Source organism: Schistocerca serialis, chromosome 8 (assembly GCF_023864345.2).
Source record: "Schistocerca serialis cubense isolate TAMUIC-IGC-003099 chromosome 8, iqSchSeri2.2, whole genome shotgun sequence".
Lineage (NCBI taxonomy): Eukaryota > Metazoa > Arthropoda > Insecta > Orthoptera > Acrididae > Schistocerca > Schistocerca serialis.
This window is the reverse complement of record NC_064645.1, coordinates 455,611,483-455,630,000: the sequence shown is the minus strand read 5'-3', so window position 1 is coordinate 455,630,000 and position 18,518 is coordinate 455,611,483. Positions and strand designations below refer to the sequence as shown.

Below are 18,518 nucleotides of genomic sequence, written 5' to 3'. Positions count from 1 at the left end.
TCTATCGACCTGCCAGCACTTTCGTTTGGTAAGCCTCATCATCTTTGTTTTTAGATATATTTTTCCCACGTTGAATGTTTCCCTCTATTATATATATAATGAGAATATTACAAAAAAAATTAATGAGAATATTACAAAAAGGAAAGTTACTACTCACAATATAGCGGAGACGCTGAGTCGCACATAGGCACAACAAAAAGACTATCACAATATAAGATTTTGGCCAAGAAGGCCCTTGTTGAAAACACACAACACACACGCGGGCGTGCGCACACGCGCGCGCGCGTTATGCGAGTTGCGTTTGCATGCGCTCTCTCTCTCTCTCTCTCTCTCTCTCTCTCTCTCTCTCTCTCTCTCTCTCACCCCCCCCCCCCCCCCCCCCCTCCTATTTTCAACAAAGGCCTTGTTGGCCGAGAGCTCATATTGTTAGTCTTTTTGTTGTTTTCCTATCTGCAACTCAGCGTCTCCATTACATGGTGAGTAGCAACTTTCCTTTTCATAATATTGTTACATTTTACCCTGGATTTTCGACTGTTTGTTAATGAGAATGTCGCAAATAACCACAGGTGTAGCCTACTCTGTGGTTATTTGAGTACTCGCAAGGACCAGGAATAGTAAATGATTCATTTGCAGGTAAAGACATTGAATGCAAGATCATTCCACTATAAACAATGAAATACATACAGTCTTTGAATGTGACAAGACTCCAGAAGGACTATCTGCAGTATTTCGACACTATATTTGGAAACTGAACCTTCATTACGAAAATGCGTTCTATTATTCATAACCAACTGTCTGCTCTGTGTACCGGGCTATGCTTCAATATTTCTGGGTACAATTCTCCCACACATGTTGCTGAATTCAAGAATGTGATTCAAACAGCATTTGATTTTGCAGCTCAAGAACGCGGTTCAGAAGATTGTCTAGTTATTGCTTTTGCAAAATGTGCCTACTGTGGTTCTGCATATAGATTCACACATTTTGTTGAGAAATGTAATGTCTGATAATGGAACAACTAAGACTAAGACAGTCAAATGCTTTCACCATCCTAATCACAGTGTACTTGAAGCTTCTAAATACAATTGGAGCACTGAATCCCTGTTCGAGCCAAGAGACTTCCCTTGTCAGTAGTGTTCATAGTTATGCTGCAGCTTCCCACTGTTGTCTTATTGATTATGTCAATAAACCATCAACTGAACCCCTGCTAGAAGAGAATTAGTTTGATACCAGCCATGTTCAGGACAGCAGCCAACAGGTAGGTGAATGACAAACCTCGCCACTTGCAGGGGGAAGAGAAAAATCATCTGTACAAATAATTATATTGGGACACACAGTGCTTATTTTGAGCCACATTGATAGGAATTACATGAGTAACTGCATCTGCATATTACACTGTACACAAAAGCTCACCTTCCAATGTTAAAATTAATGTGATGTGTAATGCGCCTTCTAATTCACAAACTGTTTTGAGCAATACATCTTAATATTGATCTGCATTTTTAAGCTTCTTACATTAAGAGGAATTTTTAAACTTATTTAAAACCATAGGAAGTAACAGCATAAATAATTGTCATTAAGCATAGGTTTATACATTTTTCTGTAGCACTGCAGTCTATATTAAAACCAACACAAAGGATAAGACCAACCCACCCCCTCGGTTGAGAACACTAACGCTTGTGTGGTGGTGCACAACACAGGGGTAAGCCAGTTCGAATCCTGGCGGTGGAAAAAATTTTCCACTGCCAGTATCTGGCCGGCAAGCAGAGGAGAGTTGGTAACAAAGTTCCTGACAGACTTTGCACCAATGTCCTGGTGTAAATACCAAACCTCTCTGCAGAGTCATGAAGTGAGAGTACTTGACATTGGTGCTATTCGCGAAGAGTAGGCTACTTGCCAATGCGCGCGCGCACACACACACACACACACACACACACACACACACAGGCGCATGCACCGTTACAAATAAATAAGTAAGTACTGTTTTGGAGTACTGCTGCACTGTCTGGGATCCTTACCAGATAGGATTAACGGGAGTACATCGAGAAAGCTCAAAGAAGGGCAGCACATTTTGTATTATCGCAAAATAGGAGGGAGAGTCACTGACGCGATACAGGATTTGGGATGGACACCATTTGAACAAAAACATTTTTCGTTATGGCAGAATCTTCTAATGAAATTTCAACCACCAACTTTCTCCTCCGAAATCGAAAATATTTTGTTGACGTCGACCCACAAAGGGAGAAAACAATCACCATAATAAAGTAAGGGAAATCAGAGATTGCACGGGAAGACACAAGAGTTAACTGTGATTTGCAGAGTATTCGTATAGATCTAGATGTAGATGACAGGAGGACCAGACAAGGAAATACTAAGAACAGAAATTAATATAAAGCTCTTGGCAACACTTTTTACCTGAGGTTGTTGAGGGAAATGGACTGGAGAAACTGAAAGGCACGGACTGGGAGGAGCTGTGAACCCAGGCGTTGGTTGAGCTTGCGCCTGAAGAAATGCTGCATATGACTGATGATGGGGTGGTAGGCAACTCCCAAACTGCGGAACCTAGGAAAAATAAATTTGGTGCAGAGATACAGCACAAAAGTTTGTAGAAATACACCAGATAATATCCAGTTTCTGTAACGATATAAATAATTTTTGCTACTGATATCCTTAAGTAACATACACATCTGCATAAGAAGGAAAATACAATCAGAAAATTAGGAACAAAAGCACAAAGGATGGCCAGTACATACATACCTACCTTCAAGACGACAAATTCCTGCAATTACAGTTTTCAGAACAGTTAAGTTCCCTGTGCTTCGAGGAAGGGAGGAAGTGGTTGGGAATAGTCGGTCCGGTGAGAGGTGGGAGTAGTGGCACTCAGAGCCCACATTAAAAGGGACATATTTGTTTAGTTTGCCTCCCTTCTTCCCCATAAAATTTGAGTCACGTTAGCCTGGAGTTTGAGTGATCTGTCCCTACCCAAGCTCTCACAAATCAATTTTGTGTGGGCGAGAGGTAAGTAGGGCAAGTGGGGAGGGTGGGGTGGGCAGGAGGCGGAAGATCCTTTTGATGGTCATATTTTGGAAGTACTCATATTAGAATGGGATTGGAGCCAAGTGACCAGAGTGGGAACATTAATTCCCCTATCCATTCTGGTGTGTTTCCAAAACTTCAGACAACGTGACTACTCTCAACACATACGCCACAAACCTAACCATAGTTTATAGGCTTTATTCCACAAACTTCCTTCATTTCTTATCTACCTACCTTCTGCATTCTCTCTCCATCATTACTCTCAATTTTGTCTTCTTGCTTCTGTCTTCCCTCCTCAAGACTCTTAGAATTTTTATTTATTTTTTTACAAGTTTATTATTGACCTACCAACTGAGGTAAATAAGTATTCATAAGTATCAATTCAATCAAGCTTTTTAATTCACTGTCCACTCTTTGACTTTTCCCTTACCTAGTGACTGCTTCATATTGATATTTCTAACGACATATTAAAATATCCTGAAAGTAAAAGTCAGATTTAATCATGTTTAAGTTCTCCTGTTTTGGAACTTGATACGAAGATGACCCCCTTCTTTTATAACATTTGTAATTTTAGCAGAAATCAATGTATCTGTTGTCCACTTGATGAGTGAACATTTATACAAGGGGCAGTTATAAAGTTGTAATTATCACTTCAGGGAGGTATAAGTTACATAACCAATTTTTTGTTTGTAACTTTAGGGCAGTTTCAAACTCTGTGTAAAAAATTTGCCATTGTGGGCAAATGTTAATTGTGAAATTTTTTTTATCACTTTGCACGTACATGTCTGCAGGACTGGTACACGCACAAATCTCTGTACCACATACAACAGCGTGCAGGTAGAGCGGCCAAAACAAAATTGCACAGCCCACCAATAAAATGTAGACACGCAGCACCATTCTGTTTTTGCTCCCAGCAGTTTGCTTCAGTACTGTGGTGCAGGGATTTCGATGCATACCGTGATGGCAGACATATAGCAACATATAAACAAAAATTAATTACGTAACTTTATTTTCTTCATGCGGTAATTAAAATTTTATGGATAACTGTTGTATCCCTAGAAACAAAAACCACCATCACATGAAATTACACGCGAATTAGAGTAAGTTTATAACAGTTGCTTAGATAATAACGAGAGATATTACAGAATTTATTCTACAACGGTATTATTTGTGCATAATGAGAATGTTAGTGCTTAAAATACACAATACCAACCACATGCCTAAATTACGAACCTGCACTTGTGGTGGAGGCATCGGCGGAGGCCCTGAGGGCGGTGGAGGGAATGCTGGGGGGCAGCTGCAGCAGCCGTACAGCCCATGCTGGTGGCAGCCGTGCTGCGGAGGGGGGGCTGCTGCCAGGGTACAGCGACAGTGGAAGCGGTATTGGCACTGTGGCAGGACTCGGAGCCGTGTGCGCCGGGTGTGGGTGGAACGGCGTGTAGGGCGACTCCTGGTGGGGAAGCGGACCCCACACGGGCGTGCAACGCATGGTGCGTCTCAAACTGTTACTTACACTGAGAATGAGTGAACGAAATTATTACAATTTATTGAGTTTAGTGATTCACATTATTAAAAGTAAAAGATGCTTGTGGTCACAACTAACACTTCAACTATTCAACATTCACATAGTAATGTATCTAAGTCTCAGTCACATCCTCTGGATCACTGTTCTTTTAACAGATGAAACATAAAACTTAAAATTAAGACCAGAAATGTTACAACAGGCACAACAACAACCACCTCAGCATTGCTAGGTTTTTCTGTAGCAATGTCACATAAAGCAGTAATGTCACAAGCTTAAATCAGTACTGTGGTTAACAAGTAGATTCAACTTGCATTTCGAGCAAATACAGAAAATTAAATTCCAGACTTAATGAAGAACCATGTTTTTTAAAACTCTTCTGTTTGTCGACACACTTCTTATATGTTTCTAGAGAGTCAAGTAAATTTTTTACATTTTACTGTACTGTTTTATTTCACACACAAATTTTCCAATTTTGTTGCTATAACAATTTGCTTACATAAGAATGAAGAAAATAAGATAGGTAGATAATGGAAGTTATGAGGAGGTACCGAACAAAACTGGCGAGACACGCAATTTGAAGCACAACCTGATTAGAAGAAAGGACTAGCTGATAGGATACATTCTGAGACGGTAATGAATCACTAATTCAGTCCTGGGAGCAAGTGTGTGAGGTAAAAATCGTAGAAGCACACCAAAACATGAACACAGTAAGCAGATTCAGTAATATGTTTGTTGCAGTAGTTCTTCGGAGATGACGAGGCCTGGACAGGATAAAATAATACGGAGACCCGCACCAAACCATATTTCGGGCTGCAGATCTCAAAAATGACTTATTTTTTGTTAGTGAAATTAGATCATTCCCTACAATGACAATATCAGCAATAATTTTAGCTGCCTCAAAGTTCTACAATGCTAAAGGAAAACAAACGACAAGTCATTTTTTAAGATTGACTGTGGATATTTCTAGTCCAATTTTGAAGCAAACATTATCATTTCTAGACTTATGCCATTTTCTCTCTGTTTAGTGGCGGCATAATTTACTGACTGGAATGAGTAATAGCTTTTCTGCTTACTTCTTCAAGAAAGAGGAGGGAGGGGGGGGGGGGGGGGGAGGGGGGGGGGGGGGGGGGGGGGGGGAGGGTGGGGGGGGGAGGGGGGGGAGTAGCGACAAAAAGTTCGATAAATGTTTACGTCCAAAGTTTTTCTGGAAGTTGCTAAGTGCTCTCATTATCAAATACTGAATGAATACAGTCTGCGCATTTGGACATTGTCAGTTATTCTGTCTCATGACAAAGACACAGTTTATAACTGTAATACTAGTCTTATTTTTAACTTCAGTCCTAATTACACAAAATATTGAAAATCAAACAATGGAAACTCCAGATTGGACTAACAGAATAACAGGACAGGAATAGGACAGATTGCTACTCACAGTGATGACGACCCACTGAGCTGCAGACAGGCACAATGACAAGACTGTTACACACACAGCTATTGGCCAAAGTCTTCCTCAGAAAAGAAACACACACACACCACACACCACACACACACACACACACACACACACACACGTATTCACAGTCACGTAACCAAGAACATAACACACACACTATGGTGCCACCATCGGCAGCTCTGACCAGACTGCAAGTGTCACGTGAATAGCAATCTGGAGTGGGGCACAGGAGGGGGAAGAGGAGACAGTGTCTGATAGGACTAGAGACTGTCAAGCACAGCATCAGGTGATGGGGTGGGGGAGAGGAAAAGGAAAGGTGCGGAAAAGGAAGGGAGCAGGGAAAGGGAAAGGACGGACACGTGCATTGGCAGAGGGTGTCACACAAAAAAAGATGAGGGAATGTGAGAGTGAAGAAAGTGATAAGACAAGGAGGAGGAAACTGTTGGGTTGAGGGTGTGGGGGCAGTAGGTTACCACACCTCAAGACTGGAATAATTCCAGGAGTGGAGAATGTATTGTAAGGATAACTCCCATCTCCACAGTTTAGAAAATGGTGGTGGTAGAGCTGAGGATCCAGTTGGCCCATGTTGTGAAGCATCCACTGAAATCAAGCTGCTTATGTTCTGCAGCATATTGTGCCAGACTTTGCTTTTGACTGTGGTTTGATGGCAGCCTTTCACCCTGGTGGTAGTCATACCAACATAAAAAGCTGTGCAATGGTTGCACCAGAGCTGGTACATAACACGGGTGTTTTCCAGGTGGCCCGGCCTTTGACAGGTTAAGATAAGCCTAAGACTTTAATAGTGGGTGGATTGGACAGGTCTTGCACCTATGTCTTCCACAGAGATTTGACCCCTGTGACAAGGAGGTGGGATTGGGAGTAGCATAGCGATGGACAAGAATGTCGTGGAGGTTGGTGGACAACTGAACACCACTTTAGGAGGAGTGGAAAGGATCTTGGGTTGGAAGTCCCTCATTTCAGGGCATGATGATAGGTAATCAAAGCCCTGGCAAAGGAATGCGGTTCAGTTGTTCCAGTCCTGGTGTGTGTGTGTGTGTGTGTGTGTGTGTGTGTGTGTGTGTGTGTGTGTGTGGTTGGGTGAGTGGTGACATGAACTGGATGAGGCAGGAATCAATTTTGGAATTATGTTGGCTTTGATTGGAGGGGTTGGTGAGAAAGAATAGTTTCCACTGCAGGCGACTAGGAGAATGAGATTAGATCTTTGACAAGTCTGACATTATTACATTGGGTGTAGGGCTAAAGGTGAGTCCTTTGAATAAAACGAAAACTTCCGTAGAGCTGAGGATTTTGGCGAAAAGGTTAACAACAGCATTTCAGGATTGTTTGGGCTCTGGACTTAGAATGTTGGTAGGGAGTTTTGGGATACGTGTCCAGTTGAAAAGGTCTGCTAGGCAGGATATGGGTGCTATCGGGGGCTGATGAGAAGCACTACGGATAGGACAAGAGCTCAAATAGTGGGACCCCAAGGTGGCAGTAGGATGTCGGCAGGTCAGATAACTTACCAAGGTGATGTCTGGAATGCTCTTCCAGGTGCTGGAGAGCAAGGGATTGAATTTCAAAAATGTGGTGTATGTAGTATGGATTGCACAGTAGCTGTATCTTACAGAGGGAGCAGAGGTGGCTCTGGGAGGCCTGTGCCATGGAAATGTGTTTTTGCAGTAGCAGATTTGTGAGGGATAGGAACTGGCAGAATCTGAAAAGGTGGAGGTCATTGAGGAAGGAGATGTGGGATCCACAGAAAGGAATTTTTTTATGGTTAGGACCTTGGGGAGGATTCCAGCAACATTTAAGAAACAGAATATGGGATACTTTTCTGAATGGGTAGAGAAAGATGCAGCAGGTATCCATTGTGGTAGGATGGATTGCTTTTCCTCTCCCCCTCTTTTCGTTCCTCATTCTCCTCCCCCCCCCCCCCCCCCCCCCCAATGAACATGATCACAAGTCCTGAATCTGCGCCTGGCAGTCTCTTGGCCCTGCACGCCCTGCCAGCTCTCTTCTACACCTCCCCCCCCCCCCCCCTCTCCAGATTGTGCTATTCATATGACAGTCCCATTCTGGCTGGTGGAACTGCCAGCGGTGGCGTCCAAGTGTGCACGAGGCACTCTTGGTAATGTAAGTGTGTGTTCATTTTCTTTGCTAAGGAAGGCTTTGGCCGATAGCTCCATGTGTAAGTCTTTTCACTGTGCCAGTCTACAAATGAATGGGTCCTTCACAGTGATCAGCAAAACTATCATCTTCCTTACATTTTAAATATTGGAAATAACTTTTGTTGCCTCTGGAAGCCATTCTATTTTGAGTTTGGCAGAGGATAAATCCAAATTGCAGAGACTTCGTGCACAATTCAGTTTAGCTCATTCACTGTTGTATATGAAATTAGTTCATATATTGAAACTGTATTTAAAAGAGCAGAGTTTCATCTATCATTGTTCTAAATATACTGGTTTTTATAAGTATGGGAGGGCTGTGCACAGTGTGCTGCACATGTTTTAATCATTTCAGTTACCGTCAAGAACTTTTGTTTGTTTGTAGCCTTTAGAATGCTTTATAACTACATGTAATGATAGCAGCTTACCAACTAGTCTCTCCAACAACACTACTGGAATGATCTTTATATAGAGGGGTCTACTTCAGTTTATTCTATTGTAATGGATCTGGGAGATTTGTTATTTTTTACCGGATTTGTCGATACAAAATCTAATGAGGGACGTTGTAAATGTTTTCTTATATTTTTGTCAGAATATTTTTTGTGAATTGTAATTTGCCTTATTTTATGCTAATATGTTAGAGAGTGACAGCATATTGATTAATATTAGTAGATGTGACGAAGAATATCAAAGAGACTGGTTACAAGTGGAAGCTTGTGTGTTGTGTGAAATGTCTGACACTAGAGTCATCTTTGACCGTAGTCAGTCTGCAGTGAACACTCTGTGTGTGTGACAGCGGAACAATGTGCAGGTCGCCGTTATAATAATTTGCTAGTGAACAGGAAAAATGAATTATGTTACTACTATTTTTGTATAAACGTCAAGAAGGAACCACATTCGAAGAAATGGTATTTGAAGCACCAAAAATGAGGCAAACGCATTGATCCAGGTCATTTCTGCAGCCGACGAAACAGCATTGTGGAATCATACTTTCACTAGACGTCTGAAGCCAACACAAAAAGACAAATATCATATTGTAAATATTTCACAGAAAAGTGAGTACTGTCGCGAAATATGCTAAATTCAAGTATATAAAAATAGTGAGTATATTTCACTATCCTGTAATACTAAGTACCAGGTGTAATTGCCCGTCACTACCTTCGTATAGTCATCTGTGCAACCACAATGGCATGCCATTTTCTCAGTCAAAAACAAAGATGAAAAAAGCAACAAAAATAAGATTACAGCAGCCAATGCACACAGGCCGAATGTCAGGAAGCTACTGAGCACTTAGGGTGGAAATTGGGCTACCTGGGTACTAAGGACCTGATGCGTTAATGCATCCAGAGCGCACACAGAATCGAGTGGCAGCCCACCTCAACACCCAGGAGCACAAAGGTGTCAGCAAGCGGTGCGAATAGTATCATCAAAAGGAACAATATCGTGCATTACCATGTCCAGAGCACCAGAGGACAGCAGCAATGGCGCGTGTCAACATGTTATAGAGCAGTTGATGGGTTAAAATGAGAAATGAACTGTGTCCTAATATGTGTGAATTCCAAAGGAACCAATTGGGGGTACATGTACAAGCTACATACTTTCTGATGCTTTGCGCCAATTTTAGTTTGTTTCTTGAGTTTTATTTACAAATTTCAGACTAATTTTAATACATTTAAAACTAGGCATGTTTTTACATTCATGGACACTAGCTGCTATTGATTTTTATAAAAGACCTTGTCGTTTAATTTATATGCTGTGTGTACCAATCAGTTTTATTAATTCTGCTTCCTGCATATCTAAATGTATATACCCCTTCTAGATCCTTTTTACCCAGCTGTAACATTTAGTTCTCCAGCACATCCAAATGTGATACTTTCTTCTTATTTATTTTGCATATCTTAAACTACAGCCAGCCCATGTTCCATTACGTTTAGCATAAATAACAATTCACGTTCACTTTCAGCTACCACCACTGCATCATCGATTCACTGTATGTGCTAATTTTCTGCCCTTAACAACACTTCTTTAATTACCCAACTCCTCTTCAATGAACAAACATCAGTGGTGATGATGAACATACCTTACACTTTTCCTGGTTTTGACTTATTATAAAAATCTACCAGTACAGACTATTTTAATTCGCTTTCAAGAAAAAGTTGTTTTCCATCTCTCTCTGTTACTGAAACCACATTGCCTAGGTAAAGAAAAACATTTTATTTAATTTCACATTATAAAACAACTTTCCATATTTACAGCACCACAGTAAGCTCTGAAATAAGACCTCATTTGCCTTTTAAATGTGCTGCTTCACCCCCACACAACACGCCATCGTTTCACATGTTCATACATGTCAGGCACTTGATGGCACTTCAGCAGCAAAGTTGCAGGAAAACAAGGAGCTGCGTGACTCACTGTCTTTAACAACTACATCTGAAAAATCAAACAGAACAAACCTCCGAGCAGTTGACTGGTGCCTGGGAGAACGGCGCTGTTCCCAAGGTGTCCTCGTATGTGGTGCTGTTGTGGGAACAGGTACTGCCATCTGAATGCCTCCACGAGACACTCTCCTTCGTTTTCGCGAAGGGCTTTCACTCTGTAATAATGGCATTAATACAGCAATTTCTCTCTCCATTCATAGACAAAGTTGGAAATGACAAATGGTGCAAATCATCATCTTGTATTGTAAATTTAGAGATGTGTCTTTAAAAGATGGGAGAAGAATTAAATTTAAGTAAACAGGTTATGTCAATATATGATTATTCCATTACATTTGTTTTCTTATACTTTCTGCTGTTGTGATACAGACTTAATATATTTGTACACTGGAAGCAGAATATGTGAGACATTAACAATGTGACACAGATTGAAGATGCAACATGTACAATTAACACGAAATCTAGAAAAGCTAATACTTGCCTTCCTTCCATCATCTTGACTGTTAGTTCTAAAATACGGAGGCGAATGCTGAATTTGTAAAGGACTCAGGCGAATTTCTGTGAAGTCAAAGAAGCACATTATTAATCGCCCCTAAAAAAACTTGAATCCAAAATCACAGTAATAGAAAGGGTTAACTTTATCTCACCTCCAGCAGTGACTGTCCGCCTCGGTGAAAATTCCAGACCTACTCCTGTATGTTGATGAACATCCACAGTGCTTGCTGGCAAACCGCTAGGACTGACACTCAAGATGGGTGGACCACACAAAGTATTTTCCTGTGGAATTTATTAAACTTTGCTTTACATGGGGTCTAAGCCTGATAAAACGAGAAATCATAAAAAAGGAACCCAATTCATCAATATTAATTGGTTTTTCAGGTCAAGCACGTAAATACTAAATGTAACTAACTAACTAACTAAAAACAATATCTGACATGCAACTTACTCAAAAATATTGTACTTCTTGTTTCCGCTTATTGTTCCCATATTGAGAAGTACACTGTTCTAACGACTACCTTCAGAACATTTATTATTTCTCTTTGGATGTCAAGATGCAAGAATTGTTGCAATCGTTAATTTATTTATTTTAAGTACAGGTTCTCTAAAAGAGATTCTGAATAACCGAAAACACCAAATGGGACTGTAGAGAAGCACCACACAAGTGCTGAGCTGGCTAGTACCTGAGGTACGAGAGTTGCTCTGCAGATTTGCCAGCTAAGCTCCTTAATTATCATGCCTTAACAGAAAGTTAAGAATTTGCAAATAGGACTAGTTGAACACTGCAAAAACACTCAATTCCTATGGATATCTGTATCAATCAACAGTCACCTCTGCGAGTCTTTATTTATCTGTAGGTAGCAGTTGTTTCCGGTGGTTTTGTTAGAAATTCTGTGCTCAGAAATACGGTGGTAGCATCTGTACTAGAACAACTTAAAGAAAAGAGGAATTTCATCATTGAGAAGACACAAAGTGATGCTCATGCAGTTTTGTTTTGCTTTAGGGCACAAAAACGACTGGGGTCACGCGTGCGCAAGTCAAAACTATAGAAAACGAAACAGAGACGAGTTAAAAAAAACGACTATATACCAGTACCAATTGACATAACAGAAAACAGTTAAAAACAGGCACATGGATAAAGGGCTAAAAAAGACACCATACAGAAATGGAGACCCAAAACTAAAAATTACATGGCCTCGCTATATTCCTTTGGCCGATAAAAAGTAAGACATGGGCGACAGCCCCCACATCATTTGCTAAAACTGTCAAAAACTGAAATGGCACACCAGACTAGGAACGTAAAAGGTTAAGAAAATGGACATTTCATCAGAAAGTGGCGGACAGTTGAAACTTGAGTGCAATGTGTACAAAGTGCTGGGGTAGCGCCACTTGGCAAATGATGAAGGCTAAAAAGGCAGTGCCCAAAACGCAGCCAAGGGAGGGCCGAGAGAAGGTCGTCCAAGCCACTGGGAAAGGATTAATAAACCGGAGCTTATTCCTGTGAAGGGAGAACCATTGGCGATGCCAAAGGGACACAACCTCCTGACAGACAGCAACACAGAGATCATCAAAGGGAAAGTAGGTTCTCACAGGCTGAGGTATGAAGACTGCAGCTTCGGCAGCAGCGTCGGCAGCCTTGTTTCCTGGCAGACCGACATAACCAGGAATCCACAGAAAGATCTCACTGACTCCACCAAGAGTGAGCAGATGACAGTTTTCCTGGACCTGCTGCACTAAGGGATGGGCAATGTACAGCACACATAGACTTTGAAGGGCACTGAGTGAGTCTGAGCAGAGGACACAATTGAAAAGGCTATGTCGTCGGATGTATTCCATGGCCTGATACAAGGCCAAGAGCTTGGCTGTAAATACTGAGGAGGGTGCCGGAGGCTGATATCTAAAGACACGTGTGCCAATGATGAAGGCACACCAGACCCCACAATCAGTCCGAGAGCCATCAGTGTATACAAAGGTACTATCGCGAAGTTCCATGTGAAGGTCGTGAAACTGATGGCGATAGACCGAGGCTGGAATAGTGTCCTCCTACATCTACATCTACATGGATACTCTGCAAATCACATTTAAGTGCCTGGTAGAGGGTTGATCGAACCACCTTCACAATTCTCTATTATTCCAATCTCTAATAGCGCGCGGGAAGAATGAACACCCATATATTTCCGTATGAGCTCCGATTTCCCTTATTTTATCTTGGTGATCGTTCCTCCCTATGTAAGTTGGTGTCAACAAAATATTTTCGCATTCGGAAGAGAAAATTGGTGACAAATTTCGTAAATAGATCTCGCCGCGACGAAAACCATATTTGCTTTAATGACTTCCATCCCAATTCGCGTATCATATCTGCCACACTCTCTCCCCTATTACGTGATAATACAAAACGAGCTGCCCTTTTTTGCACCCTTTCGATGTCCTCTGTCAATCCCACCTGGTAAGGATCCCACACCGCGCAGCAATATTCTAACAGAGGACGAACGAGTGTAGTGTAAGCTGTCTCTCTAGTGGACTTGTTGCATCTTCTAAGTGTCCTGCCAATGAAACGCAACCTTTGGCTCGCCTTCCCCACAATATTATCTATGTGGTCTTTCCAACTGAAGTTGTTAGTAATTTTAACACCCCGGTACTTAGTTGAATTGACAGCATTGAGAATTGTACTATTTATCGAGTAATCGAATTCCAACGGATTTCATTTGGAACTCATGTGGATCACCTCACACTTTTCGTTATTTAGCGTCAACTGCCACCTGCCACACCATACAGCAATCTTTTCTAAATCGCTTTGCAACTGATACTGGCCTTCGGATGACCTTACTAGATGGTAAATTACAGCATCATTTTCTAAGTGTCCTGCCAATAAAACACAGTCTTTGGTTAGCCTTCCGCACAACATTTTCTGTGTGTTCCTTCCAATTTAAATTGTTCGTAATTGTAATACCGAGGTATTTAGTTGAATTTACGGCTTTTAGATTAGACTGATTTATCGTGTAACCGAGCTTTAACGCGTTCCTTTCGGCACTCATGTGGAAGACCTCACTTTTCCTTATTTAAGGTCAACTGCCATTTTTCGCACCATTCCAACATTTCTTCTAAATCGTTTTGCAGTTTGTCGTCTGATGACTTTATTAGTCGATAAACGACAGCGTCATCTGCAAACAACTGAAGACGGCTGCTCAGATTGTCTCCCAAACAGTTTATATAGATAAGGAACAGCAAAGGGCCTATAACACTACCTTGGGGAACACCAGAAATCACTTATCCAGTCACATAACTGAGATGATATTCCATAAGCACACAACTTCACTACGAGCCGCTTGTGTGGTACAGTGTCAAAAGCCTTCTGGAAATCCAGAAATACAGAATCGATCTGAAATCTTTTGTCAATAGCACTCAGCACTTCATGTGAATAAAGAGCTAGTTGTGTTTCACAGGAACGATGTTTTCTTAACTCATGTTGACTATGTGTTAATAGACTGTTTTCTTCGAGGTTAATTCATTATGTTTGAACACAACATATGTTCTAAAATCCTGCTGCATATCAACGTTAACGATATGGGCCTGTAATTTAGTGGATTACTCCTACTACCTTTCTTGAATATTTGTGTGACCTGTGCAACTTTCCAGTCTTTGGGTATCGATCTTTCGTCGAGCGAACGGTTGTATATGATTGTTAAGTATGGAGCTAATGCATCAGCATACTCCAAAAGGAACGTAACTGGTATACATTCTGGACCAGAAGACTTGCTTTTATTAAGTGACTAAGTTGCTTCACTACTCCGAGGATATTTACTTCTATGTTACTAATGTTGGCAGCTGTTCTCGATTCGAATTCTGGAATATTTACTTCGTCGTCTTTTGTGAAGGCATTTCGGAAGGATGTGTTTAGTAACTCTGCTTTGGCACCACTGTCTTCGACAGTATCTCCATTGCTATCGTGCATAGAAGGCATTGATTATTTCTTGCCGCTAACATACTTCACATACGACCAGAGTTGCTTTCGATTTTCTGGCAGGTTTCCGGATGAAGTTTCATTGTGGAAACTGTTATAAGCATCTGGCATTGAAGTCTGAGCTAAATTTCGAGTTCTGTAAAAGATCGCCAATCTTGGAGATTTTGCGTCTGTTTAAATTTGGCATGTTTGTTTCGTTGTTTCTGCAAGTGTTCTAACCCGTTGTGTGTACCAAGGAGGATCAGCTCCGTCGTTTGTTAATATATTTGGTATAAATCTCTCAACTGCTGCCGATACTATTTCTTTGAATTTAAGCCACATCTGGTCTACACTTATAATATTAATTTGGAATGAGTGGAGATTATATCTCAGGAAGGCGACAAGTGAATTTTTATCTGCTTTTTTGAATAGGTACATTTTTCGCTTATTTTTCGAGGATTTGGGGATTACAATATTCAATCTCGCTACAACAACCCTGTGTTCACTAATCCCTGAATCGGTTTTGATGCTCGTTATTAACTCAGGATTATTTGTTGCTAAGAGGTCCAGTATGTTTTCAAAACCTTTTACTGTTCGCGTGGGCTCATGAACTAATTGCTCAAGATAATTTTCAAAGAATGCATTTAGCACAATTTCGGATGATATTTTATGCGTACCTACGTATTTTCGGCAACATATCGAGGGTAAATTAAAGTCACCACCAACTGTTATAGTATGCAGAATGAGATTTTCACTCTGCAGCGGAGTGCGTGCTGATATGAAACTTCCTGGCAGATTAAAACTGTGTGCTGGACCGAGACTCGAACTCGGGACCTTTGCCTTTCGCGGGCAAGTGCTCTACCAACTGAGCTACCCAAGCACGACTCACGCCCCGTCCTCACAGCTTTACTCCTGCCGGTATCTCGTCTCCTACCTTCCAATGATTTGGCTACGGGTTTGAAATCAAACTCAAGTTTTCTTTGAAACTTTCAGCAACTGTATCATCTGAATTGGGAGGTCGGTAAAAGGATCCAATTATTATTTTATTCTGGTTGCCAACAATGAGCTCCAACCATACTAACTCACAGGAAGTATCTACTTCAATTTCGTGACAAGTTAAACTACTTCTGACAGCAACAAACATGCCTCCGCCAACCGTGTTTAGCCTATTCTTTCAGAACATCATTAGGTTCTTTGCAAAAATTTCGACTGAGCTTATATCCGGCTTTAGCCAGCTTTCAGTGCCTATAACGATTTGAGCATCAGTGCTTTCTATTAGCGCTTGGAGTTCTGGTACTTCCTTAGGAAGCGAATGAAGGCTAAGGTTAACATGGGCCGCTTCACGAAGCCAAGGTTGTGAAGGGTTCACCACCCACTGGGAAAGGTGCAGGTAGTGTGAAGTTAGGCCGCCGAAGCAAGTGCCAAAAGTGGACTGCAGGAGGTAACAGAGAGAAAGGATGAGCCCCATACTGATGATCAAAGGAATCATGAAAGGAGGCGGCATAGGATGGGTGGCTATGCACGGCAGACAAATGGCATGCGTACCTGCAGAGGAGAGTCACAGCGGTGGATAGGGGTAGTTCAGCAGCTTCAGCATACAGACTCTCAAACAGGCTGGTGTAAAACGCACCCATGGCCAAACGGATGTCACGATGGTGGATAGTGTTGAGACGGCGTAAGAAGGATGGGCATGCACACACATAAAGCACCCATAGTCTAGTTTCGAATGGACAAGGGGCCGATACAAACAGAGGAGGGTGATTTGATCAGCACCCCAGGAAGTACCATTGAGGACACGTAGGAGATTGAGGAACCGTGTACAGCGGACTGTCAGATAAGATACGTGGGAGGACCAAGAGACTTTCCTATTGATCAAGAGCCCCAGGAATTTCGTAGTTTCAATGAACAGAAGGACAACAGGCCCAAGATGTAAAGATAGCAGGAAAAACCACTTGCATCACCAGAAATGCATACAGACGGTTTTATCAGTGGAAAAGCAAAAGCCATTGTTGATGCTCCAAGACTAAAGACGATCAACACACCACAGAAGACGCCTCTCAGTGAGACTGGTCTGTGGAGAACTACAATAGATGGCAAAATCATAAATAAAAAGGGAGCCGGAGAGGCCCAGTGGGAGACAGGCCATGATACGGTTAATGGCTATAGCACACAGGACAACACCCAGGACACAACCCTGAGGCACACCATTATCCTGGATAAAGGTGTCCAACAAGGCAGAACCCACACGCACCTTGAAAACTCGATCTTGTAAAAATGCCTCAAGGAAACAGGGGAGGCGGCCGCGGAAGCCCACGTGTAAAGAGTACAGAGGATACCAGTTCTCCAATAGGTGTCGTATGTCTTCTCTAAACCGAAAAACACGGCCACAGTCTGAGATTTCAGCAGAAAACCATTCACAACATGGGTAGACAAAGTAACAAGATGATCAACTGCAGAATGGCGTGCTCTAAATCCACACTGTGTATTCATCAGTAAATTGCGAGACTCTAGCCACCCTACCAACCGGGCACGAATCATACGTTCCACTACCTTGGAAATGCACCTGGTAAGAGATGGAGCAGTAGCTAGAAGGAAGGGTTTTTGTCCTTACTGGGCTTAGGTATGATTAGGATGGTGGCTTCACGCCAGCACCCAGGAGATGTGTCCTCTGCTCAAATGTGGTTGTACGTGTTAAGCAGAAAGTGCTTGCCCGCAAAAGAAAGGTGCTGCACCATCCAAATGTGGATGGCGTCCGGCCCTGGGGCAGAGGATCGGGATGAACTAAGAGCATGATCAAACTACCTCATAGTAAAGGCGGCATTGTAGCACTCACGATTCGGAGAAGAGAAGGATACTGCCCGAGCATCCTCCGCTCAGTTCCGATGGAGGAAGGCAGGGTGATAGTGGGAAGAGCTCTAAACTTCCGCAGAACGGCAGCCGAAGGTGTTGGAGACAGCAATAGGGTCCACGGTGACGTTTGTTACTGTGTGGCCAGAAATGGGGGAATGGATCTCAGACACAGAGAGCCATCTGAGGTTGGCCCACACGACAGAGAAAGGGGTGGAACTGTTGAAAGAACTAGTGAATGAAATCCAGCTAGCTTGTTTGCTATCCCGAAGAACGCGACGACACTTTACAAGCATCTTTTTATAATGAATACAGTTTGCAATTGTAGGATGACGGTAAAAAACACCGAGAGCACGTCTCTGAGTGCGAATTGCATCGTGGTATGCCCAGCCCACCAAGAGACTGGGACATGACGTGGTAAAGAGGAAGTGCAAGGAATGGAATATTCTGCAGCAGAAAGGATAACATTGGTGAGATAGTCGACCCAGTCATCACAACTGGGGAAATCTTTTTCTTCAAAGATTGCCAGGGAGGAGTAAAGCTGCCAGTCAGCCTTAGTAAGCTGCCATTTGGGCATGCACACAGATGGGACAGGAGTCAGCAACCGGCGTAGGTGTCGGAA

The 18,518-nt window shown here is 42.2% G+C and overlaps 1 protein-coding gene across 1 annotated transcript in view; it reads right to left on the bottom strand.

Annotated features, from left to right (window-relative positions):
- LOC126417067 (RING finger protein 44-like) overlaps positions 1–18,518 on the bottom strand; it is a 115,314-nt gene that overhangs the window by 70,395 nt on the left and 26,401 nt on the right. Inside the window, exons 4-9 of the mRNA XM_050084960.1 lie at positions 11,259–11,388; positions 11,093–11,169; positions 10,630–10,769; positions 4,263–4,547; positions 2,681–2,684; positions 2,413–2,559 (exon numbers count right to left, since the gene is read on the bottom strand). Coding sequence (XP_049940917.1) covers positions 2,413–2,559; positions 2,681–2,684; positions 4,263–4,547; positions 10,630–10,769; positions 11,093–11,169; positions 11,259–11,388 — 783 coding nt within the window. The remainder of the gene's footprint in view (positions 1–2,412; positions 2,560–2,680; positions 2,685–4,262; positions 4,548–10,629; positions 10,770–11,092; positions 11,170–11,258; positions 11,389–18,518) is intronic.